Below are 25,085 nucleotides of genomic sequence, written 5' to 3' on the forward strand. Positions count from 1 at the left end.
GCATGTGGACCTTCCTTTTTGCACCACAGCAGTAAGTTGCTGCTCGAAAGCATTGTTTCCTTGCTCCAGACAGCAAATTTTTCTGCTCCACAAGCTTGTATTTCTACTTCGAGCTGCTATATTGCCAGCCCTAAAAACTGCTACAAAAGGCCACACGCCACTTCCATCGCTGCATTCTACTAAAATTGCAATATTAATACATGTACATGTCATCCTAAAGCCCAGATTCAGTTAAATTGCACCATAACATCATGGTTTTGGACTAAAGCTGTGTGCTGGCTATTGCTTGATCCATAATTAAAAGTTTATTTGCTGGTCATATGTTGTTAACTCATACGAATGTCACTTGAGTGCAGCCTGGTCCAGTGGGCATTCAGTCATCACGGGAGTGATGGCGCATTGATTGTCATTGACATTGCTAAGAATGTAGTTGCAACTTATTTTACATGCCTGTTGCGGGGGCACCATCAGGCGTACTCAAATCGAGCACTGCAACATATCATTTTCAAGCACACTTGACTTTAACAGCTTGTGTGCTTAATCATACTGATATAATCTCGATGGGTGAGGTGGGCATTCACCGCAGCAATTGAGAAACAAAGACGAAGCTGGGCATAGTGAGGATGAAAAAAAAGTAGAAGAGATTGTATTCACTTCATTGGTACACGGATGTGACTCTCATCTGAGTCTCAAGCAGTCTCTCTAACACGTGGGCCAGCCTGGCCTTAAATAACCACTTGTAGTCCCTTTTTCGTTGCTGTCTTCTTCCGAAGCCGGTGGAGTTGTAGTGATTTTCGCCCTTTTGTGTCGGCTTGTGGAGAGCATGGGGAGGGCCTTATTGTCTTTTTGGTTGCCCTACACCCTTTTGTGTCAGCTCGGAGAGTGGGAGGGTGCCTTGTTGCCTTTTGGTTTGTCCTACACCCTATTGTGTCAGCTGGGAGAGCAGGAGCGTGCCTTCTTGACGTTTCAGTTTGCCTTGTATCCTTTTGTGTCAGCTCGGGGAAAAGTGTGCAGTCAATTTGGAGAAGAGGGCAATCATGTCGACATGAGGAAGCCCGCCTGAACGCCTCTCACACCCGACAGTTCGATCATAACAATACTTCATGCTTTGATTGTGCTCTAAAAGGTTGATGCAGGAAGACTTCGGTGAAGATCAAAACATCCCTTCAACTGGGGCACAAATCTGTAATGTGGAACGCATGACACGTGATACAAACTTCTTGCCATATTTTCTCAGCATCAATGTTAATCTTCTGCTCTTTATACACAGTGTGAGAACTAGGTTAATTTCAAGTTGTGAATTTCCTAGTGTTATGTGGTAAACACTTACGTTTGAGGAAATTCCTTATTCGATTTTGGCATTGTAGAGGCAGGACAGATGCCTTTGGACAGATTTGAGAGTGTTGTGCAGCGGAATAAGCTAACAACGATGCTGAGGCAATGAATAGCAAGATGAAATAAATTTCTTACACTAGGCTGCAGGTCACACTTTGCACCTTATTTGCAACCAGCTTTTTCTGGTACATTCGCTTCGCTTTGTGTGCTTTTTGCAAATGTCTTCATATGCACATGCTCAATTTGTGCGTTCTTTATAACTGTGGCAATTTCGCAGTGATGAAAAGAAGTGAACACAAATTGTTGTGTGTTGTCCCGAGAGAAGATATCCCAGCCATTTATTAAGCATGTGTAAGACATCTGTGTGAATGGTTACTGAGGAGCACTGGTCAGGTGCTTTGCGAATTGCATATAAGCTAGGCAGAAAAAGACAAAAAAACATGAGCACAGTAGTAACAGGACATTAGGAGAGCGGTGGCAATGTGCCCTACAGTAAGGGCTGATAGTAAAACGAGGCAACTTAAGATGCTGAACCCTATCCTCGTAACAGTACTCTTGGTTTACATTTATATTACATAACTGTGTGTTGGAAAGTATATTAAGGGTTCGAAAGCTCACAAAAGAAACTTCAGTGTTGAACAAGATTATTGTTGGGAGTGTGGGATATGGAATCATGTTTTTTGTTTGGTAACAACTGTTGAAATTTTAAAAAGATTGCAGCCGCGAGTTCTGAACCATACCAATAACTGATACACTTCATTTACATAACATGCTTCTTGTTTGAAGAATAGGTTATCTGTTCAAGAGATGTGCTCTTGACCATGGTCATCTTCAGTGATTTCCAAAATGGTTTCTCTGCAAAGTAGTCAAGCTTGTGTAATTAATTTGCTTCCCTCCAGGCAAAGCCGCTGGAGAGAAAAACAAGGCAGAGCTCAAAGCCCAGAGGCGAGCGTTGCAAGAAGCCCAGCGGGCGGCAAAATCGCAGGGAGGAACCGAAAAGCCCAGCAAACCTGCAGAGCAGGCACCCACGACTGCTAAGCAGGCTGCAGCCACGGCTCCTTCACATCACTCAGTTGCAAAGAAAGCAGATGGAGAAAACAAACAGGAACAAAGCCCTCATTTACATGGTAATAGCTTTTATTTAATATTATTATTGCTTTTTTTTTTTTGCAGCCACAGCCTACTCAGGGTTGCCTTTTCCAGATGTCACGATGTGTCTAGTGGCTATGGTGTCATCATATTTTCTTTGCAGGAGGTACTACCAGGGAACTCGGTATGTTCTTGTTCAAAATTTCGTCTTGTGTCCATGGCATGTGAGCCATTGTGTCATTGTTGCTGCCGCTAACATTGGGCCAGCTATCTCACTTTTGGTGGCACTAAAGCTTCCATTTCAGTGTATCTCTACGATTGTTCTCTTTAGGACTATTGAAGGCAATGCTGTATCTATACAAGTAAATTATGCTTCTGGAATTGCAAGTGCTACAACTCCATGTGAGTGAACAGCATAAAGGCAAGACCCAGCTAGAGCAACAGAACAACATACTAACAACCATTAGATTTTTTTGCTTGAAAGACAACCTATATTGGGGGCGAGCTCCACCACTGGAAAAGCTGGTGCCACCGTCAGCGTGATGGGGCATGAGGGATCACGTGGACACAGTGGCTGCGTTGGCTGCTTCGGTAGCGCTGAAGCGAGCCGAAAACAAACGTTTAAAGTCCCACCTGCACCGCGGTTCTGATTAAGTGGTGAGGCTTTCCCGCCTTGGGTGTCAACTTTACGACATTTGAAAGTACTATAATAGGTAGTGGCTGCCTTTGGAGGCGTGCAGCATAGTAGGCTACTGCTTGGTGCCGCAGTGGCAGACGTACGCAATGGAGCCCGGTGTCAGCCTTATTCACACGTAGCCGCAGGACAAGAAGCTGCGTGAAGCTTGGCTCGCGAAACTTAAAACCAGCAAACAGCCACCGGCTGCAACTTGGGTATGCAGCAAGCACAGACTCGGAAGATTTCTGCTGTGGTGCCGGTACTGCAATGTTCGGTATGTAGCAGAAAACACACACTGGGACGCTCGCCCGTGCCCGCTGCCCGGCTAATGTCATGACAGTTTAGTCTATGAACTTGTTGATGCTAGATACTGGCAAGTTCACTGAAATGGAAAGGGAGTGGTAAGAAGCACATTAAAAAAAAAGGCATGGCATCTGGTTATGTTTGTGTTATGAATTAATGCACTGGATTACAAAAAACAAGCAGTGGCAAATCGCATGCTGAGAAGACTGATAAACATACAGTGCGACACAACTTGAAAAATAATATTGAAACGTCGAAGAATTTAGAAGACAAAAGAAAAGATTGAATCGTCACGACGGCACATCACATTCGCTGTAGGCGTCAGTCTCTATAATGAAATTATTTGTGAACAGTTCTAATAGCATCCACGCAACAATGGTTGCTAGTGTACTATCATATGCTCGTATGCTGTGGCTTAAAGCTCACAGCATGATGCGAAAACACGCTCACAGCGAAAGCAAAACATTGTGTGCGGAATGCATGCAGACGCACAGTCGGTCACTGCAAACCCTTGCGATCGCTGCATTGAGGCTTCATTCTGTTATGCTCCATTTGGTTATACGGATAGCTCAATATAAGAACATATTTCACATAGTTTGCTCTCAGTGTTTGCCTACCTTTCACGCAAGAAGCCGGCTCGGAAGACTCCATCGCAGCAACCACGCGCAGTGGCGTTCACTGTACATATTCGATAAAGAGATAGCGTCTGTAAACGATTCTGTGCTTTCAGTTTGCCCAAGATTATTATTTTGACAGTAAAAAACTTCCCTCGTTTTTAGAGTACTTACAGAAATGTCCAGGAGGGCTGCCGCGTGGTGTTTTTATTGAGTGCCGTAAGCGAAACCTATGAGGAGTGCGCTGCGTGATCCCTTATATGCAAGGGAGGCACTTCCGATAGACGGCAACTCTGTAAGTCCTCGCCCCCAATAATACATGGTGTATGTAAGTAAAAAAGTGTTTGTTGAATCCAGGGCTTGTTGTTTGCTGGAACTGATGTGCACAATGTACACGGTCGTCCACTTCCAATTTGAACACGGCTCTGGGCGGCCGGCGAGGCTGGCGCTCCGCGGAGCACCGCTCGTGGGCGCCGGGTGTGCTGGCGCGCTGTAGCAGATGACGCAGCTGAGGCCACGCCTGTGGCTGCCAGTGCGCCGGCGCGTTAGTTCCCGGTGCCCACGAGCGGCGCTCCACGGAGCGCCAGCCTCGCCGGCCACCCGGAGGCGTGTTCAAATTGGAAGTGGACGACCGTGCACATGTAAGATCATCTATCGGGCAATAAAATCTAATGGTTGTTGGGCAGCGTGCTGATCTGTTTCTCTTCCTGTGTCATGTCTTTACATTGTTCTCGCACATGGAGTTATGCACCAACCGACCCAAGTGCATGCTATCCTGCGAAGTGTGTGATTACCAAGTTGAAAAATTACCTCACATTATATTAAGACAATGCACTGAACATACAAATGTGAGACTTAACTTTTCTGATTTTATGGTTGAAGATGTGATGAGTCAAACAGCTGTGCAACTTGGCTGTGTGAGAAAGCTGACCATCTCATTATCTAGCCAGAGTGTGGACAAGTGCATGGAAAAGGGGGCCCGTCTGCAAATAAGTGAAAGTGCTATGCTAAGGAAGAGGGAATGATGGTGGCGTAAAACTGTCCTACAACAATATCGGCTGCCATGATATGTGCTGACGGTGCCTTGTCCGTGCAAATGTAGTTGTTTCACTGTACATGTGTTAAGGGGCCTGCATCTGCCTTAGTTGCAGCACAACGCACTCAGTTCAGTTATAGATATAGGACTGGTTGATGGACCAGTGGCAATTCATTTGCATGATTGCACTGTATGGAAAGATCTCTCATGCGAGGTCACGCCAGGTCATAGGTTGTTTAGGGATCATTCACACCGGCTGCCGGTAGAGGTCGCTTGACCAGCTGCAACTAGCGACCAGACCAAGGAGTGAATTGGGCCGACTGATGTTTACACTGGCAAATGCGACCTGCCTGTCGCCACACCCAAAATGTGTCGTGATACATATGTCGCTCATCCTGCTTGCATCGCCATCGCAATGTAAAACAAGTGTCAGTGTATACTGATGCCCGGCTTTTGTGCCGCTAATTTGTTTAGTAGGTTTGCAACTGAAAAATCAAGCAGCGAGCAACTGAACTGAGACAGTTGCTATTCGACCAAAGCAACCATTTGCAATCATTTGTGACCAACTTGGTCACACGACCTCTACGAGTTGCTGTGGTGAATGCTTTTACACTGCAGCCATTGGATAGTGGTAGGTGCATGAATATTGTGAAAGAACCCGGTATTTGAATCTGGAGGGCTGACTGTACTTTAGCATTTGACACATTGACATATTTACATCTGTCTGAATCTCGGTAAATATTGTAGTCATGGTTTGCAGTCACAGAATTGTCATAGTGTTCCATACTGTGAACAGCATGAAAGACTAGGACATTGGAGCATTTGTCTGCTTTCTTGTGTTACGCAATATATTTATGTAGCACTTGCGTAATCTGCCTCATCCTTGTCTTTCTCTTGTTTCACAGTATGGATGATAAGTAACTAGGCCAAGCCAATATCTTACTAAGTTATGACGTCGCATTAGAATGACTCCGCATAATGTGGTGTTTATCACGCAGAAACTCCAACAAAGAAGGCTGTCCGAAAGTCGGCACCTGAAGGCAAACAACATGAAGTTTTGCGGCTGTTCTCTCACCTGCATCCAAACCCTGGAACTGTAGACCACCTGAAGCCTTATGGGTACGCGGCCCTTCCTTTTCATGTTAAAGTAGACAACTAAAATTCCCAGTTGTTAGCAGGTAGACCTTTCATTTTGCACATTCCTGTTGAGACTCTGGTTTTTGTTGTGTAACCGTGGGAGAGGAAAGAACTGCGTGGGTAATAGGACAGATATCTATTCAGGTCTGAGTGCCTGCTAGTCTTCACAAGGCTACAATCTAAGCTGGTCGTTCCAAACTCATGTCTAGCTGTCCTGTTGACCGTATTAAACTGTAGCGCAAAAGATGGAGCACAAGAGGGAGATGCACATGATCACTATGCTTACAAATGAAGCTTTATTAAGAAACCGTGAGCTTAAGTTAACACTAGGAGTATACTATCGGAGTCAAATGGAAAGTGAACAACGGAGCGCACAACTGAAGCTATAGTGCCTACCGTCAAGTCATCACCATTGGCAGGCGTGCGCATCCGGTATGACTGCACTGCGTAATCATGCTCCCCAATACTGTGATATTTTTGTTTCTGTCTGGTCTTGTTCATTTGAAAGCGAGAAAAGACAACGGTACAGTAATGATGACTACTCAAACTGTTCCACACACACCACTGTTTGCATTTCATTTCACGCTGATAGCAGACACAGTCTCGCTGCACTGGGCAATAATACTCGCTCTGTATAATGATATTTTAGCTTCTGTTTTCTTTGATTTTTCTTTTCTCACTTTCAAATGAGAACCAGAACAGAAACAAAAAACTGGTAGGTGACCCTGACCTTCGACTTGGGTGTCTCTTAGTGGCACTCGCACCTTGGTATTGGTGTTCTTTAGGTTAAGCGAGCGGATGACTTGGCACAATATGCAAGAAAAGGCGAGGAGGAAGCACAGGACGCGCCACCTGGCAGGGTATAGCCCTCTAACAAGTGGCACATGAAGTGTACCTTACGCACCTTCTCCGATGCTGATGTCAAAGCATGTAACGGGTGCGCGTGCGCAACTGTTGCGAGCAAGCAAGTGAGCAGGTGAACGCTGGGAGAGGAGAAGCGAGAGAGGAGCGAGTGATGTCACATCCGCTCTGCTAGGCAGATGTTCAATCTATGCCAGGCAGCTGTTTTCCATTAATTAGCCGGTTAAATATCGTATCACCTTCTTGTATGTGACATCATTAGTGACGTCATTACTTCCACTTTCTACGTCCAGGTTTCCAGAAATTTCGACAAAGTTGTGCTCATGTAGCGGGTCTTTAAAGGCTGTTTCTGTGCTTTGGTGTGCGATAATCAGTGATTTCTAATTCGAATTATTCCAGACACATCAGTAGTTTAACTTGTAACTAAACTTATACTCTGATGTGATATCTACAATAAAACACATTAATTTTGTACTGTGCTATTTTTTTCTATTCTGATTTATTTTGAATTTCATCCGTGGTCGAGTTAGGAGGTGAACTGGAAGTGCTGCGCAAGAAACAAGGGTGTCACTTGATGTTCGTGCAACTAAAAAGGGAGAGCATAATCTTGCTGTGCAGTCAAACTAGATCTGCACGTCTGTTAATGGTGATGACTCGATAGAGCGCCACTGTACCTTCAGCTATGCTTTCTGCTGTTCACGTTTCATTTTATGCTGATAGTAGCACAACATAAAAAAATGTCACCTCCAGAAAAAAAATCGGTACATCGACACAAGTACAAACAATGTCATTTGCGATCAGCACACTAAACCTCAGCAGGGCTAAAGTGTAGCTGTCCCATTATGGATAGTGACTGGCAGAGCGGTGGTGGTGGTGTTAGTGGACCACAGCTCTTCTCGTACGTCCACATACAACAGTATTAACCCTTAAATTGATGAATTTAAGTGCAATAGCAACTGTATGGACACTCCAGGCAAATATCTGTCGTGGTGGTGGTGGTCTGTATAAACTTCAAGTGTAAAAACATTGCAGACGCGTGTTGTATGCTGTAGGTGTGAGTAAAAGCGTGCGAGGGTGAGCCGAGAAGGATGATGGCTTGGATGCGTGTGAAGGGAGGAAGGTGGGGAGGGTGCACGCCGACATTTTGCTTACGCAAAGGTAGGGAGGAGTGGTGATATGTGCGTACTAAGAGGAGGGGGGGTGCAGGGTAAAGCTGCAGCTGTGCCCATCTATCTTGGAGGTAATCGTCGGTGCATTCGAAGGCTAACTGACCTGAGATAGCTGATGGCTTCATGTGCGCTGTGTTCTCACAGGCCTAATGTGCGTTGAACTGAGAGGCTGCATGAAAGGGGATTTGCTCGCCACTGCTGTCGCTCTTCGTCGCGCCAGCATTCTCACAGCGAGTGTCTGCGGTTATTGAGTGAGATATGTTCATATTTGCCTGCGCGTGCGTGACACCATGCTTGCTAATTTATTTAGTAATCGAATGGTTAAAACAGCTTTACAACTGATAAAACTACTAATCTTAATTGTATACAGCTGTCTAATAATTTGCTATCACAATCAATGCTCCATCTTGTGGATGAAACTGCACCTTTTTTCATTGACAATCGCATTAAAAACTACATTGGCATGACTTGTGCTCCCTTTCAAACTGCAAGGCGAAACATATACACTTCTCATTCTGCAGTTGCAAACAGTGCATGCCTAAAAATCCAGAGGGAAAGGCCAATTGCAACAAAACTTTCCCTTGGCTAAACTGGTTGTACAAATGAGTAGCACTATATGCCATTGAAACAACCTTGGCAAAGGTGCATGGCTGGCAGTTGTCTGGTTACTTTACTAACATCCTTTAAATAGCACCTAAGCAGACGACATGGGCACGTGGTGACAAGTTGATACGACACAGGTCCCAAAATGTGGCCTCAAAGTTTGATCTGTCACTGCAGGCGCTGCTTGATCTTTGCCTGAGTATGGACATTGCCAGCCTGTTCTTCTTCATTTTTGGTGATCAGTAATGGCGATATTTTTTTAACATTTCATGCATTTCCAGTGCTTTAAAGAAATAGAAAAAATTAAGAGAAGAGGAGACAAAAGGGCACATAGGATGCTACCTGTCCTTTCATCTTTCCTTTTCGCTTAATTTTTTTTTTATTTCGTTAAAGTGCTGAAAATGCACGAAATCTCAATATTCCAACTAGCCCAGCCGTCTGTCTGCTTTAAGGTTTTAGTTTTGGCATCAAAATTGCCTTCTCTGCAATCTTTTTGTGATACTGCATTCTTGCGTATTCCAAGCGTAAAATTTTACATAGAGGCTGCTCTATACCTTCAATATATGAAACTAGTCTTTTTATATGGTTAAAAATTTTGTTGCACTTGGCCTTTAAAGGTTAGAAGGCCACAGTAATGTACCTTGTTGTCCTTTTCTGTTTGACTTGTACAGCCTCATTTTCGTTCTGTCGTTACACCTTCTTTCACCATGTCGCTGAATGCGAGAGTGTTTCTTGGGTGACAGAAAATAAAGCGTTTTTGCAAACACACAGGTAAAGAATTGTACATTGCAGGTTTTCTGTGCTCAGATGCAGGATACTAATTAAGTGTGCAGGAGTAAGGGGGGCGGCCGACAGCCCTGGGCCTTGGCATACCATTCGCTGCAGTTGGCACTCGCCTGCCCATCAATTTCAGTCCGACACAAGCTTGAGGAAACAATGGACGACAACCACGTCTATGCTCAGAAAGCATGTATTATGATTGCAACAAACACTTCGAGCAGGCCAGTTAGCTACAGTTTACATCACTGAGGGTTCCCTCGAAGAGAATAATTTGCTAGGTAAAGAGGGGCTTCTGACTTATCAGCTGAGGTACGGGAGGCTGCAGCGACTGCCATGGCAGAAGCGTGGTTGACTAACCATGTGCAGGCAAACGAAAGTGGTGGCGGCCGCACTCACCGCCTGCTGGGTACTAGAGAGGCTCGGGCCATGTTGGTGCAGTTTCACGTGACATGCCAGGTGGCACTGATAGCGCTTGCGATTCTGGTGCGCCGCCCATGAAAAGAAGGCTTCCTCTTCTCCCCAAACCTGCTTGTGCCCGATGCGATGTTTGCCGCGCACGTGACCGTCACAGGACACTAGAATTCCCACAAGTATGAAGCCTAGCCTGCGCGCACCTCTAGCACAGAAAATGTCAGCGAATCACGCTTTCTCATGTTCGCAGGTTATCTGGTTCCTCTGTACACCCGGCTGTGTTTCGGACGGGCCTCCAAATTGCAGAAGGCATTGTCACTGGCTCGAATGCTCGCTGTGTGGCCATGCTGGCAGCATTCAAAACAGTAAGCTAGCAATTTTCATTTTGCACACTGTGCTGTAGTACAGTTTCAAGTTAAAGGAAAGACAGGGGTGTATTTTATGTGCGAAGATTGTTTAATTGTACCTTTCTCCTTCATGCAGGGCTATTGTGATGATGGCTTCACGTTGGCTCAGTTAGCTTAAAACTTGCTGTTTTGTCTGTGCTACAAAGTGGGCACAGAAATCCCCCCCCCCCCCCAACAGACAATGAAGCAAAAAAAAAAAAAGCATTGGGGAAATTAGGTGTAGTTGAAATTGAAATGTAGAAAATAGTGAGGGGGGGGGTAAGGGAAATGAAAGTGGACGAAAAGATGGGAGCCAAACCCACATCTTGTCTGCTGTCATTGTCTGTTGGCTTTATGTGGTCATGATTAACAAAACCTAGCTCCTCAGTTCCCCTCCTTCTCCCGTTAATTCTGAGTGGGCACAGGTAAGTCCAAATTGTCCAATGACATGCGCAAGAGAAAAAGAAAATGCACTCATCTGTAGCTTTCAGAAAGGAGGAACATGCTCAGAAAGGCTTCGCTGTTTTCTGAGGCACTGAAAAAAAAGAAAAAAAAAGGTTTTGTTTTTATGAGTGAGCAAGCATAGTGTCTATAGTGTCCAGCTATGTGTACTAGTCCGGGCAAAATGGTATTGCTCAGTGTGGCTGAAGTGGACGGAAATTGCAAGCAAGGAGCTCTTATTTTTCCTCTTTGTCCTTAGCACTGAACTGCATATACCCCTACCCTGTTGGTGTCTGATAATATTACAAATAGCGTTGCACCTTTTTCAGAAGGTTAGAAAAAGCTTGGGTTGAGCATGCAGTGATGCTCATGTGGAACCATCATGGAAGTCATAAGTGTAGCAAGAAGTTTGCGTTCACGACACTGATGATTTTTTTTTTAGCTCTGAAGCTGAGTGTTGCGAACAGCGCAGTGGAGCATGTTCAAAACTTTAGTGCAGTAGACTTCTGTTAAAATTCGTCCTCGGGTAATTTAATTTTTCTGTTAATTTGATCCCAACCGAAGGTGCTGGCTCATGCCCATGTGTTCCTGTGGGACCAAACGTTCGTTATTTTGATCCTGAAATTAGCCTTTGCCAGATAATTCGGACTTGGCTGGTCATCACGTGCATGCCTGACCCCTGTAGTGACCGCATTTGGCAAATCCTCTAGCGGCAGCGTCTATCTTGGTGGCACTTAGGGTACAGGGAATGCGTCGTACACATGTCAACTCCTATCAAAAACAACTATTCTGGGCTAACCGAAGGAATATTTTCAAGCGAAAACGATAGCTAACAAAGGATTATTGCATTATTTACCCCATTCTAAAGCATGCCTTTATCTTCCAAGAAAATTTATCTGTAAATTGCTTGGGCAGTGCAATCTGATGTGAAAGCAAAACTGTGTTCGCAGCGTTCAGCCATCAAAGCCAGCCTAGCCAGCGTCGTCAGCATTGGCATTACAAGATGGCGATCACGGAGGGCGACAAAATGAGTTTTCCCACATTGCATGACGACAACGCGCTGCTTTCATATTCGATTACGAAAGCACACTCACACAAGTTATTTTACATAGTCAGCTATCGGCAACAAATTGCATCACATGTTCTTGGTGTTCTGGGGAGTTATAGATGTTGCAGGACGAACTAGTAAAGTGGTTACTCTAGGCGTGGGCCATAATCTCATTTGCGATTGTTCATGAGTTGCTTGATAAATGCAGACCCTCAAATGCACTATAGACCATATGAAGGACGACATGCCATGACTTTAACTCGATGACAAGTTAACTCGTCAGACTTTCAGCAATTTTTGCAGATATGTAGATGTGCAGTTTCTCGTAATTTTTGACAAATAAATGATACACGCTGACTTTTGCTATATTTTTTTCAAAAAGAACTGTAAAAGTGGGCATTTCTGGTATCATATTTTTCAGAAAGAGTTGGCGCAAAATATGCAGGTCTAAAAGAATGTTGCACTTTTGTTATGTCAGTTGACCCCTTAACTGCCGATGATGAGATACCTTTCGCAACAAGCGTCCTCTGGTGCCGATGACGAGTTAACTCATTGGGAGTTTTTGGCAATTTTTGCACATGTGTATGGGTTCAGTTTCTTTGCAACGTTGACAAGAAAATAATACACAATTACTTTCGGCTATTTTTCATGCACTTCTAAAAGTTTTTTTTAGAATTGGTCACGACAGTGAAGGGGTTAAGGGATTGATAGTAAAGTAAGTAAAGTGCTGTCCAAAAGCCACAACGATAAACATTAGGTACATCAATTTCCATTCTGTAAAGTGAAAGTTCGCTGATGTTGTCTTTTTTTCATTGCCAGAATTGGAGGCATGGTATGTTTTTTTGCTAATAGTATATTAGGTGCACATTCAATTTCTACTTTGTTTAGGAGCTTTAATGCCATTTCTACATCAGTTTTCTACTTTGAACCGGTTAAAAATGGGCGCGCATTCAATTTGGGGGTGTTTTAAAATCAGGGCAAGTATTGCCGATGGATCAGCAGTGTCTTTTGTCTTTTTTTTTTTGCCTTCTGTGTAATTTGACCCTCCATATAATTCAACAAGTTTGTTCAGTCTCGTCAGGGTCAAATTAACAAAAGTCAACTGTAGCTCAATTTGTTTTCTGTTATACAGTAGGCCATTCAAGTGATGTCTCCTGGAATTTCTTTTTGCAGCAGTCAGTCATTATGGCTATCGACTTAAAGATTATTTAAGTGTGATGAATCTTATGCTATAGTTTATCTCATAATTTCATATTTCTTTGCAGCTGATAGAGGACTACACTTGTGACACCAGCAAGAGAGTGTCCCAGGACATTAGGGAGAGACTGGACAAAAATATTGAGTAAATAGACAATTTTCCGTTATCTCCCGTGCTATTTCTTTCTACACATGGAGCATGATTTTTGCATATTTTGCCAACTGGTCAGGCCAGGTTCACATACTGCATTATGCCTGCGGTTAAAAGGATCTGTCACATCCACTGTGCTATCACTCCCATGTTCAGATCTAGTACACGCACACGCACAAATACTCAAGAAAATGGATGAGGCCACCACGACAGCTCAGTTTGTAGAGCATTACATACATAATGCCGAGAATCTGGGTTTGGCTCCTACTAGCGGCATGTTGTCTTTTTGTCCATTTTCATTTCCTTTTCTCCTAATTATTTCTGTGTTTAGTTAAAACACAGGTAATTTCCGTTGTGCTTTCCTTGGTTTCATACACTTGTGAACAGCACAGATTTAGCCCCTTGGTTCCCCTCGCTCTCATTCACTGCCTCTACAGTTGTAGTTTTTGGCAAGTGCTTTGTACACTTGTATCCTTTGTCAGTTCGTACACAGTGCAGTGGAATAAGAGCGTGTGATGTACCTTTGTGCCGTGATATATCCTAATGTTGGAGCTTGAACACTGCTCTAAACTCTTGCCAGAGTGGGGAAGATAACAAAGAGTACAAAAATGCCATTGAATGAGAAAAACGAGCGTTTTTGACAGGAACTAGGGAGATTCATGGTAGTGAACTTGTGTGACCACCATGCTGGAGCGATTTCCTGAACACTTCACGAAACCCTGCAACACAGTTCTTTCACTTTCTCGGAACAGTTCCGTGTGCTCTGGATAAGCATTCCTAATTTCAAAATCACTCAGACACACAAGAGGATTTGGGCTGTTGTCAGGCTGGCAAAGAAATTTTTTTTGCCATATCTGTCGGGGCATGGCTATCGACGGACTGCTTTATACAGTAATGTGCTTTTATATAGGTTGTAGTGTGGACTGATGACACGGAAAGAGAGCAACTCTAGATTGAAAGGTATTTATGAAATGGTTGCTTTGTGTGCTAAAACATTCTGCTTCAAGGATTAAAGTTTCACAGTACCACTCAACAGTGCAGTTGGACATTGGCACCCGGTTCATTTACTTATGGTATGCTTAGTATTTCGCTGTTATTTTGTCAGTCATGTATGCTTTCAGGGCTTAAACATTAAGGATCACTTTGCGATGTACCTGCTGTCATGCTGACACTGGCTGTTGGTTTGGAGCTCGTCAAGTATGAGGCCTTTACATTATGCGTGAATTTTTTGTGTGAGTTCTGCAATTGATATATGCTGAGTGTGAAATGTATTGCATATACATAAATATAACACAGCAATTAAAAAAAAAATGATGTTCTGTTTCACTGGTCTGTAACACTAAATGTCTGACTTTGTGTGATGGTAAATAAGTGCAAATGGGATAAATTCGATAAAGCAAACAGCCACACTTGTAAAGTTACACTAGAGAGGAAAATTATTTACCTGTATTAGTAAATTACCATCCAACGACACTAAAAAGCCACTTTTACCTTGAGAAGATGCTTAATAACCCAGAAAAGATGCAAAAAGGCTATAACACGAGGTGATACCACCTTGAGTTTGCTACACCAGCTTGCCGTGGCCTCATAGATTTTGATAACGTCTGTTTGGACTTGTGGAACTTTTGTCATGAAAAATGTACGTCATTGCGTTTTAATGGAGCCAAGGACTGCACTTGACAAGTTTCAGAAACTTCTACCAAGTTCACACTGCCATATTAACACATAATTTCCTTTTATTTATTTTTTTTCAGGGCTGTATTTTCATTTATTAAGGTGTAAGGCAGTTCAGTATTGCAGTTTTACCATATACTGTATTATAGCTATATTTCAAAAATAATTTTATGCAGGTTTCTAAATAAATCCAGGCCTTTGAGCATGAGTATGCTGAATGCAGTGACATTTCTGAAGGCCCGCATCTCCGAAATTCAAGATACGGAGCCTGTGGCAGAGGTAAGAAGGTCAGCTTTCTCACCACTGTATAAAAAATTGCAAGTTTGTGTTGTCATAACAAAGCACACATGGCAAATTCTTTTATTAGATAGTCCTAAATAGTCTACCAGTCTGGTGCCAGTAAAACCCTGGTGATAAATTTTTTTCATGGGACTGCAGGAATACAAGATATGTGAACAATAAGTATATTGCGTGAACGAGCAAGACATAATATGGGAACACATTGTTTCCATCACGGCGACTGAGCTTTGAAAAATTAAAAAAGAAAACATTAGTCAGTTTCCAGTGAATTGAGGAGCAAAATAGGGCACTGAGTATTCATTCTAGATATGCATGTTATAGGTTGCTTGAACACAAATCAATTCATGTCACTGTCATGCATAAGCAGCTGTACAAAAAGTTCTTTTGGCACATGGCTGCAGAGTGCTCTTTAATATTAATGTGTTCAGCAAGTTCACTTAACTGAGTTAGAATTTGCTGTAGGCTCAACTGCAGTGAATCAAATGGGAAAATGATGGAAGTGTATATCTAAACAATTATGACATTACTGAGTTTGTATCACTGAAATTAGTGGTTTAGGAGTCATTCCCATGCACTTTCAGCATTCGCGTTTAGCGACTTCAAGAAAGCAAAATGTATTAAAATTAGATTGTGAGATTTTACATGACAAAACCACGATCCGACTATGAGGCACGCCTTAGTGGGGGACTCCGGAAATTTGGACCACCTGGGGTTCTTTAATGTGAACTTAAGTCTAAGTACACGCATGTTTTCGCATTTCGCCCCCATCAAAATGCAGCTGCGGTGGCCGGGATTTGATCCCGTGACCTCGAGCTTAGCAGCCCAACACCTTAGCCAGTAATTAACCACAGCGGGTAAAAACAAAGTGTGTTTTCTTTTGTTTAGATAATAGATGCATATCTTACTCAACTTGTAATTTGCAGTCATGTTGGCATTTATAGTAAATGTTCTCTTTTTTTTATATATATTGCATTCTGTCATGATTTGAAGGTTCCCGTGCATCAAAAATACATCGTATACAATTTATGTCAAACGAATTTCTCTCTCTCGTGTTCTGTCCTTTAGTTTGCATAAACAGTAGTATATATGAGTCAGTCAATACAAAAGAGCCTGTGTGTACATTGTCAAGAAATGAATGTGCCAGACTTGAATCTCATCTGAATTTGAACCAAGTGCAAACTTTCTTTCTGTCTTGTAAATTTAAGATTATATGCATCAGAGTCTTTTCGAACAAGGTTAATGCTCTAAAAAAGAAGTGCTTGCTTGTTCTTAAATTCAAGAGAACCACTGTAGTTCTTGCGGAGTAGCCGAGATAAAAACTGTGTTTCTGACACTGAATACTACACATCCCAGAGTATTGTCATCCCAGAGAATTGTCATCCCAGAGTATTGTGTACTGTGAGTGGCATTTGCAAATTTAATGCACGTTGCTATCAGTTCTGTACTTTTGTAGCATCTCTTGGGCATTGTCTATCCTCCCACCCTCCCCTGGTACGCACTCTGCTCCCTGCCCCCCTGTGTGACACGTCGCCGGACGGCGAAGGCTTGACTTAGAACAGCTCTGCTGTTAAAAGGCTTCAAATGTTTACACTTACTCAGGAAGGAGTCCATTTAGGAAGTACTCATGCGCATATGATGTTTAAATAATTTTTAGGGCGAATTTTGACTTTACATTTCACAATGCATACATTTAAAATGCATTTTTAATTAATTTTAATTTAATGTATAAGAAGGCAACTGAAGGCTGCTTTAAAAGAAAGCTTCTTTATCTCCTGTGAATCCGTTTAGACTTCAGGTTTCCTGTGAAAACGTAGCAAAGCAGAGAAGACACTTAAATAATAAGTTTTGTGTGTGAATATGTGGGATGTTCGTTCATATTCTATAGCTTTTTGTTCATTTGTTGTTGTTTTTTCAGGTGAAAGAGAGTCTCGTGGAATGGATTAGGAAGTTTGTGTACGAGGAAGTATGTCTGGCGAAGCGGCAGATCACAGTAGAGGCCCAGCAAAAGATCATGGATGAGGATGTGATTTTGACATATTGCTGGTAAACACCGTCTTCTTTTTCATCACTTCCTGAAACCTTCGTATTCATGTTTATTCTGAGGATAGGATTTTTAAATAAGTGCCATTCTGTGCTGAAGTAATTGTTATTTCTTACGGGTGTAGGTTTTACAGCTGGTAAATTTTTTTTTGAAGGCAGTACTCTGCTAGTTGTGGTTATGAACTTGCAAGCTGTGCATTCCTTTTGCAGAATTAAGTAGCTGACCTTTCTGTGTCATTAATTCTATGCTGTTAATTTAATGTTAAATTTTACCAGTCTCCTGTATACCGTATTACTTGATTCTAAAGTGCCCACACATCTAAATGCACCATCTTCAGCATCATCAAACCATTCAGCACCAACTAGCTCAACATTGTTTGCTAATGCTCATCTACTTTTTATAGATTCTGTTATACTAATGTGCACCGAAACCTAATGCACACTCGAATTTATGACAAGAGAAGTAGCATGCCCCTGATTTTAATAATGAGGAATAAAGTGACGTACAGAATTTACCTTCACACAATGTAGATTTGCTCACACGTAATCTCCATCGCCAATGCTCTTGCACAGCTTTCTTTCACTGTCTGTCGATCACAACCTGTCGACCTCCACGTGGTCCGTTGCATTTGATATTCCACATTTCTTGGATGACTGCAGCACTCACGATGGAGGTTACGGCCCACACGTAAATTAACCGCTTAGTCCTGCAATGCATGGAAATCTCCAGAACGCTGAAAATGTGATGCGGCAATCATTGACACTATCTTAGCACGTAACATAACTTTGAATGAGCGCTTTGTGATGAAAGCAGTGCATTTAGCCATGTGACTAACATGTGTAATAACTTGTTCTGTTGCCACCTTGTGGTGGCAGTGGAAAGAGGCTAGTCTAATGGCTGTTACCAGCACTGCAAATGCAGTTTCCAATCTAGTTTTAATGTGCAGGTAATTTTGGGACTCAAAGTGTTAATTGATTTAAGGTGCACCCTTGAAATTAAAACATTGGAGTATTGAAACATTTTGTACCCACTTTTCTACCCACTAAGGTGGTAGGGTCAAAAAGTTATTCCTCTTTCTGGCATTCTGATGTTTCCTGTCTGCCTCGTGAAGTGCAACACGTGTTAGGAATATAATGAAGCCGTAAATACTGTCAATCCTGGATATGTTGGACTTGAAGGGGGTTGCAAAATAGTTCAATATATAGATAATTCGAAGTATAAAATATGCCTATCTGAAGCTTACCTGAAGTCTCCACACGGCTTGAACATTTTCCAGAGATCGCGAGAAGCGGTAGCTTATCGATTTGCTTCTCCCAGGTTGTGTTGAACGCACAAAAGTTGACTTATTTTTTTGTTCATGAATGTTGCAACGCTAACCCTTAAAGCCTGCGTTTCCCGGTGTGACACCGCGGTGCACTTCGCATGCGTGGAAGTGCTTGTGCGTTTTTATACAAGATAAGGTAGAAATAGATGCACTGCAGAAGCAAACTAGCCTGTATGCAAATATGCGCCATGCCGCCATCGGCTCACTTGTTCTGCGAATTGTGTGGGAACGGGCCCAGTTGCATGTCTGTTACAATACCATCAATATGCCTTTTAAATGGCAAATCATCATGCGTGGGCAACAAACCAGGCAGACTGCTTTGTCGGGTTTCAGAACCGATTTTCTGTTGGAACCAGTCCACGCTTCTTGACCACCCTAAACAGTTTGCGCTTGTCTTCTTGCATGCCTCTCACTACTCCGACTGCCGTGACTGTGCCGACATTATGCGCGTGCTGTCAGTTTCGAAAGGGGCTTTCATCTTGCAGAACATCAGAGTCCATTCCCACTCGTGTAACCGTGCGAGCACGAACGAAACGCGTTCAGTGTGGACCCGTGAATCACACAGCAATGAGTCGTGCATTGCTGCCCGCAATGGTCTTTCCGCAAAGTGCGGATGTGGCGTGCGGTGGCTTTGTTCAGTTCAACCTGTAATGTTAAAGATTTGTTCAAGCAGAGGTTGGGTCTTGGCAGATTTGTCTTGGTCACTCGTGGAAAACCTAGAATGCTGTTCTCAGAAAGCCCTTGTCTTACATTGATAATCATATCGTCGAGGGCTTCCGCACCATGTTTCTATGCGTGCACATGCGTGTTTTTTTCTACCTCTTTGTGCATATGCTTTTTAAAGGGAGCTTTAACTGCAAGACAGACCTGGTGACATAGCACCCCCAATTCGGCATCCCATACCCAATGCCACTCAGTGAAAAGATTGAGTGTGATCCATGCTTCTTTGTTGAACATTTATCAGACCAGGATGCATTTCATGTTCTCAAAGCAGAGTGGCGATCTGGTCTTGCCAAAAAAAGAGCCGCCTCCGTTTGTATGAGCCATCCATATCATCAACAAGCAAAACTAAGAGCACCTTGCTCATTTTTCCTCCATGGAATGTACAATCAACGGCCGATAATTTGGACTCCACGAGGAGTCTAAATAAGTCCAAACTATCGAATGTCTGAAAAAATGAATGCATCCAAAAAAATGTCATTTTATTTACATTTTAAGGCCCATGTGCAAGGAATAAGCGGTCGATCCGTTGCTGCATGTGCTGTCGCTGTACACCAATGCAAGGACTGCAAGGGCTTGAGTCTGCATGTGAAGGCTCTGGAGAACACAGCACATCATCATCATCTGAGTTAGAGTTGCTGTTTGACGGTGGGAGAACTTGTTCAATTATTTCGTCGTCATTCAGTTCGGCACACGACAACACTGCACTGTCGTCGTCTGCAAAGTTTTCAAATGTAACGGCAGCAGAAATCAGCACACTGCTGCTTAGCAGGTCATCAATGACGTCCGCATTTGAGCACATTATGGTAGGTGGCCGGTTCAGGCTCTTCAGTTGTGGAGTCATTTGGACTGCGACTTGAGACACGTTCCAAGTCGGACTGCGAGGGCACCGTTGGTGCCGTTTGGCACAGACTGTCAATAAGTTTACAAGAAAGACTTCTTGAAGCCAACAGAGCGCTGTTTGGAATGCAAACTAAACAAACAACCACAGAATAGCGGAACGATGTCTGAAAGGCAAACTCAACAAACAGAAGGGCGAGAGCAGGCCATGTGCGGGGTTGCCAGAATAGGATAGGATGATCGCGATGTTGATGCGACCTACAATTCAGGCAAAACCTCCAAGATTTGCATTTGAAGTTAAATCTCTGAGGCATAGTGCTGCGACCAAGGCACGCCTCAGAGATTACCATCTAACATGTTATCTCTGAGGCCATACTTGATGTCTTCTCGAGGTTTCCAGAGGAGATAATGCCGGCACAGTCGGCGTAAGCTACAGCCACGGACAGAGTCTGGATAATCGAATGTAGAGTTGTCGGCTGTCCGAAATATCGGTTGTCTTTGCACATTAAGTCTATGGGGCCACTGGCAGCGTCGCAGGGCTGTCCAAATTGCCGACCATGTCCGAATTATTGGTGTCTGATTTATCGGTCAGCGACTGTACTGCTCTTCAGATTCAATCCCTTGTTTGACAGCCTCTGTCAAAATAGTGCCGTTCTAAATTTATCAGCATTAAATATTTCCATCGACACAAGAAGTGATTGCACTTGCAGGGGCTTGGTGGGGCACAATGTGGTGGGCACAATATACTGAATGTAGTGGTGAACGGGAGTTCAGTGTTTGTGTAGCTCATCGCTATGCTTGTGCGAGGGATTTCCAAGGGGATTTAACAACTGTTTGATAAAAACAATAATTCAATATATTCGAGTTTGATATATATGGGATCGACTGTAAACATAAGGAGAGGCTTTTGATGAGTGCAAAGGCAAGATAATAATATCGTTATAGTGTAAATTGATGATGCACAGTAGAGGCTATGTTTGCGGACACAAAGCAGGCCTTTCCAATGTAGCACAATGGGCAGTGTGTCACATTTAATGTGGTATAGAGTTCCCAGCATTGTACGTGGGACCATTCCATGGTGCTTAAAAACATTCTAAGAGTAACACGTGCACTGTCCCAAGCAGCTGCATGTGCTTGCACTGGCACAGCTGTGTTAGTGCGCCAAAGGCTCTGTGGACAAGCATTGCTATGGAGGATCGAGCCATCACACCTGAGTACTCAGTATTGGTGTTGTAGTTGTTGGAGCCTTTGATGTAATTTCTTCAATTTTTTTTTGGCTGCTTTGAGTTCTTTTGCAATTCACCAAGCGGCACCTCATGCCGGCTAGAGGTTGGCTTTCCCACAAAGCTTAGAGACCTGACAGTTGAGCTTGCCACATTTTGAACCTAAAGATTGGAAATAAATGTTGGATATTCAAGGCCCAAATATAGTTTGAGCTGTTTCCTCAGGCATTTTAATTCTGGGAAAAAAAGAAAGATAGAACTCATGTTGTACTTGTGCAGGTACGGTAATATTTGTTGGCTATATTGGCAGTGTTGTATATTTTCATTGCTTTTCTTATTTAGGCAAGTCTGCTATGCAGTGCTCAGCAATTGAAACGTGATACTGGGACTGTGTGGTGGCTGGTGCTTTTTGTGCCACCGGTGAGGGCTGGGTGACTGCTGAGGGACCAGATGTAGTCGCAATGCATCACGAGGGCTCTCGTTTTCATGTAACACAGAAATGCACCAGGTTGATGCCCCCAGCGCCCACTGGTGTTGCCAAAAGTTCCCGCAGCCACACGCTCTGAGTATCGCATTTCAATCGCCAAGCACTGTAAATCGGCGGCTATTCTGCAAGTAATAGCTGTATGTAGTCGCTGCTGCTTTACATTTTCCGAATTTATAATTTTTGCCAACATTTTTATTGCAGCTCATCTCTGGTCAAGAGTGTGCTCAAGGTGGCGCACGAGTCTGGGAAAAACTTCAGAGTGATCGTTGTTGACAGCCGGCCGCAGTTTCGAGGTTAGTGTGCCACATCATCTTCGAACTGTTGCATTGCTTATTTCTTGCATTTGCATCCATTACGTTGTTGTTTCCGGTACCGGGTCTAGGGAAGCGGTGTCTAATACAGTTCCCTTTCCTGTAGGTCGAGAAATGTTGGAGTACTTGTCAAATGTTGGGATCAGCTGTACTTATGTCCTTATAACTGCCGTGTCCTACATAATGAAAGAGGTAGGTCTGATTTTTGCTGGTTTATTGTTTGCAAAAGGATGTCAACGGCGTAGACAGTTTCAATGCATACTTTCAGCATAAGGTGTTTCTGGAGCTCCTTCACTCTAATTCTGGCCTTGACTCTTCTAATATGCAGGCCAAATACACAATTATTTCAAGAATGAACTACTGAGCTTTGTACGAAGTGCTAATTTATTGGGAAATATTTCTGGACATAGCCATTAATATGCTGTGAAAACTTTATACTGGTGTCTCAGTGTCACGGCTATCAATCTGCAGACTACTAATTTGTTGTTCATGTGCAAATAAACTGTTCGTTGACTGCCACCATCTAGTGTCATCTCAATTCCTTTATTTCGCCCTTGTTGCACTGTTTTAGTGCAACCAGAGAAAGGGATAGCTGCAGAACTGATTGGTCTAGAACATATGTGCTGCCTTGCTTTCAAGCCAATATGGAAAGATAGTATTTGCATCCAGCGCCGCTGTTGCACATTTTTGTTAGCTGCTGTTCTCACTGCATATCACTTGCCACTTACCACCTGTGTCTTACTGAAACTGACTAATGGGAATACTTTTTTGACTACAATTTTGGGATATTTTAGTGGCTTGTCATAAGGCTTTTGACCTGTTACCTCATGGCATTTCTATGACTTGGCACTAGTCATAAGGCTTTTGTCATGTGACCTTGTGGTGTTTTTATATCTTGGCACTAGTCATAAGGCCTTTAATGCGTGACCTTGTGGTGTCTCAGTGATTTAGTGATAAGGTTTTTGACATGCACCCTTGCAGTGATTTAGTGACTTGGCACTAGTCATAAGGCTTCTGACCTGTCACCTTGTGGTGTTTTAGTACCTTAGTATCACCAGTCATGAGCATTTGTGGCCTGCAGTGGAATTGGGAAAGCCAGAACAGTCTTTAACCATGTTTTTCACATTCTTGCAGGTGACCAAAGTGGTGCTTGGGGCCAGTACCCTCTTGGCCAATGGCTATGTCATGAGCCACATTGGTACCTCTCAAATAGCACTGGTTGCAAGATCAAGGAATGTACCAGTGTTGGTATGCTGTGAAACGTACAAGTTTTCTGATAGGGTTATCACAGACTCCTTTGCGCTCAATGAACTGGGTGAGTAAGCAAAATTACGCCAAAATACTAATTCAAATTTTTCTTGTGCGGTCTGTTGGACCGTTAGCGTTACTGCTTTATAGCAGTGTTTTGGTCAAGGCCAAAACACTACTACATGCAGCATTAGATGCCTGGGAGATGTGCAGGTGTTCACTTTTTTAGGGAAACGGCCTAACATTTCTGGCTTTGCATACTGTTTTGCAGTGTAAAGTGAGTTGCTCCTCCCATTGAGAGTGAACAAAGGGTTTTGACCAGCTTGACTCATTTACTACTCAGAGATCATCCATGCGCAAACAGGATATTACTTTAGGGGAAGCAGTGCATTTCTTTAATGGGAATCTTTCTTTTGAGTTATTATTTGACCTATAGTAGATCAATCACCTATGTTTTTCTATTATTACTTGGAAGCATGATTTTTCCAGCAGGGACGGTGCTTTTAGTTGGATGTCATTTTAGAGTTTAAGAATAGGGGACGCAAATGTTTTGGGAGCCTGAGAATATTAACTGTCCAGTGCACGTGGGCAAGACGAAAATATTGTTTGGCATTTGCATCAGGCATTTCATATTCAGATATAGTGGGCCTGCCCAAACTAAGCCCAAATGATTTGCGTCAACATGGCCATTACCCACAAAAGCAATGGCTCTTGCCTTACACCTACTTTGGCTAGATTTCTAAGCAGCCTGTAATGTCTCGAAACAACAAATGATGATGCAAGCTACCACTTGAACCGTAAATTATAGCTGTTTTTGAGATCACTTGTTGATTCTGAGAACTTGAATTCCTCTAACGGGAAAGTTTCGTTGTTGCTAGCCAAATGGATGGAAATGAATCCGCATCCTAGAGCAAACATGGCGAACAAGCTGATACTCACCGTACGCAAGATTTAACTCTTTGCAATCATGAGGGTTCACTTACTTCGAGTCCACCTACACGATAAACTCATGTGGTCAAGTGCATCGTAAGTGATTTACTTCAGAAAATTTTCTTTATTCCTGAGGCTCTTGCACTGTGTAGCATCCATCCACTATTGTGTTGCGGGAGGTCACCACAACACAATGAACCATTTTCTCCAAGGTCCTTATCATAGCTTTCTTGAGTGCTCTCGTAATTGCTGGTCATCTGATCTCAGAATGTATTTATCCTTGGACCCACTTTAGGGGCTCAGTGGCAGTGGCATTCTGCTGCTGAGGACGGGGTCGCGGGTTTGATGCCTGGCCCCAACGACAGCATTCTGGTACCAGAAGAATGCAAAACCCCCATGTACCATGTTTTTTGGGTACACGTGAAGGAACCTCAGGGGGTCAAAATCAATCCATAGCCCTTCTCAATGGCATTGCTCATAGCCGACTGTGCAGCTGTGAGACAATAAATTCATAAATTAATTTTAATTTATGTACCCTCTGCACTGAAATCATTATCAGATTTACTAAACTCAAGTCAGTTCTTTCTGTAATGTGTCGCATGGAAAAAGCCTAGCCATTCTTTCAGTGCTTTCTGTGATGAAAAGCGTGTGCCTACTCCTTCAAGTGAGCACTAAAGAAAGTGATAGCCTTGTATGCAGGCGCTACAAAGTGCGAAGTGCAAATGTCAATAGTTGAAAAAAAGTTGTGAG

The 25,085-nt window shown here is 43.2% G+C and overlaps 1 protein-coding gene across 5 annotated transcripts in view; it reads left to right on the forward strand.

Annotated features, from left to right (window-relative positions):
- LOC142585438 (uncharacterized) overlaps window positions 1-25,085 on the forward strand; it is a 33,965-nt gene that overhangs the window by 7,901 nt on the left and 979 nt on the right. For 4 of the 5 annotated variants that reach the window (XM_075696204.1, XM_075696205.1, XM_075696207.1 and 1 more), the window contains 10 exons: window positions 2,235-2,462; window positions 2,588-2,608; window positions 6,052-6,172; window positions 10,265-10,379; window positions 13,155-13,231; window positions 15,088-15,190; window positions 17,127-17,254; window positions 22,048-22,139; window positions 22,264-22,349; window positions 23,292-23,472. In XM_075696204.1, coding sequence (XP_075552319.1) covers window positions 2,235-2,462; window positions 2,588-2,608; window positions 6,052-6,172; window positions 10,265-10,379; window positions 13,155-13,231; window positions 15,088-15,190; window positions 17,127-17,254; window positions 22,048-22,139; window positions 22,264-22,349; window positions 23,292-23,472 — 1,152 coding nt within the window. The remainder of the gene's footprint in view (window positions 1-2,234; window positions 2,463-2,587; window positions 2,609-6,051; window positions 6,173-10,264; window positions 10,380-13,154; window positions 13,232-15,087; window positions 15,191-17,126; window positions 17,255-22,047; window positions 22,140-22,263; window positions 22,350-23,291; window positions 23,473-25,085) is intronic. The other variant, XM_075696206.1, reaches the window with a different exon arrangement.

This window comes from Dermacentor variabilis, chromosome 6, assembly GCF_050947875.1.
Source record: "Dermacentor variabilis isolate Ectoservices chromosome 6, ASM5094787v1, whole genome shotgun sequence".
Lineage (NCBI taxonomy): Eukaryota > Metazoa > Arthropoda > Arachnida > Ixodida > Ixodidae > Dermacentor > Dermacentor variabilis.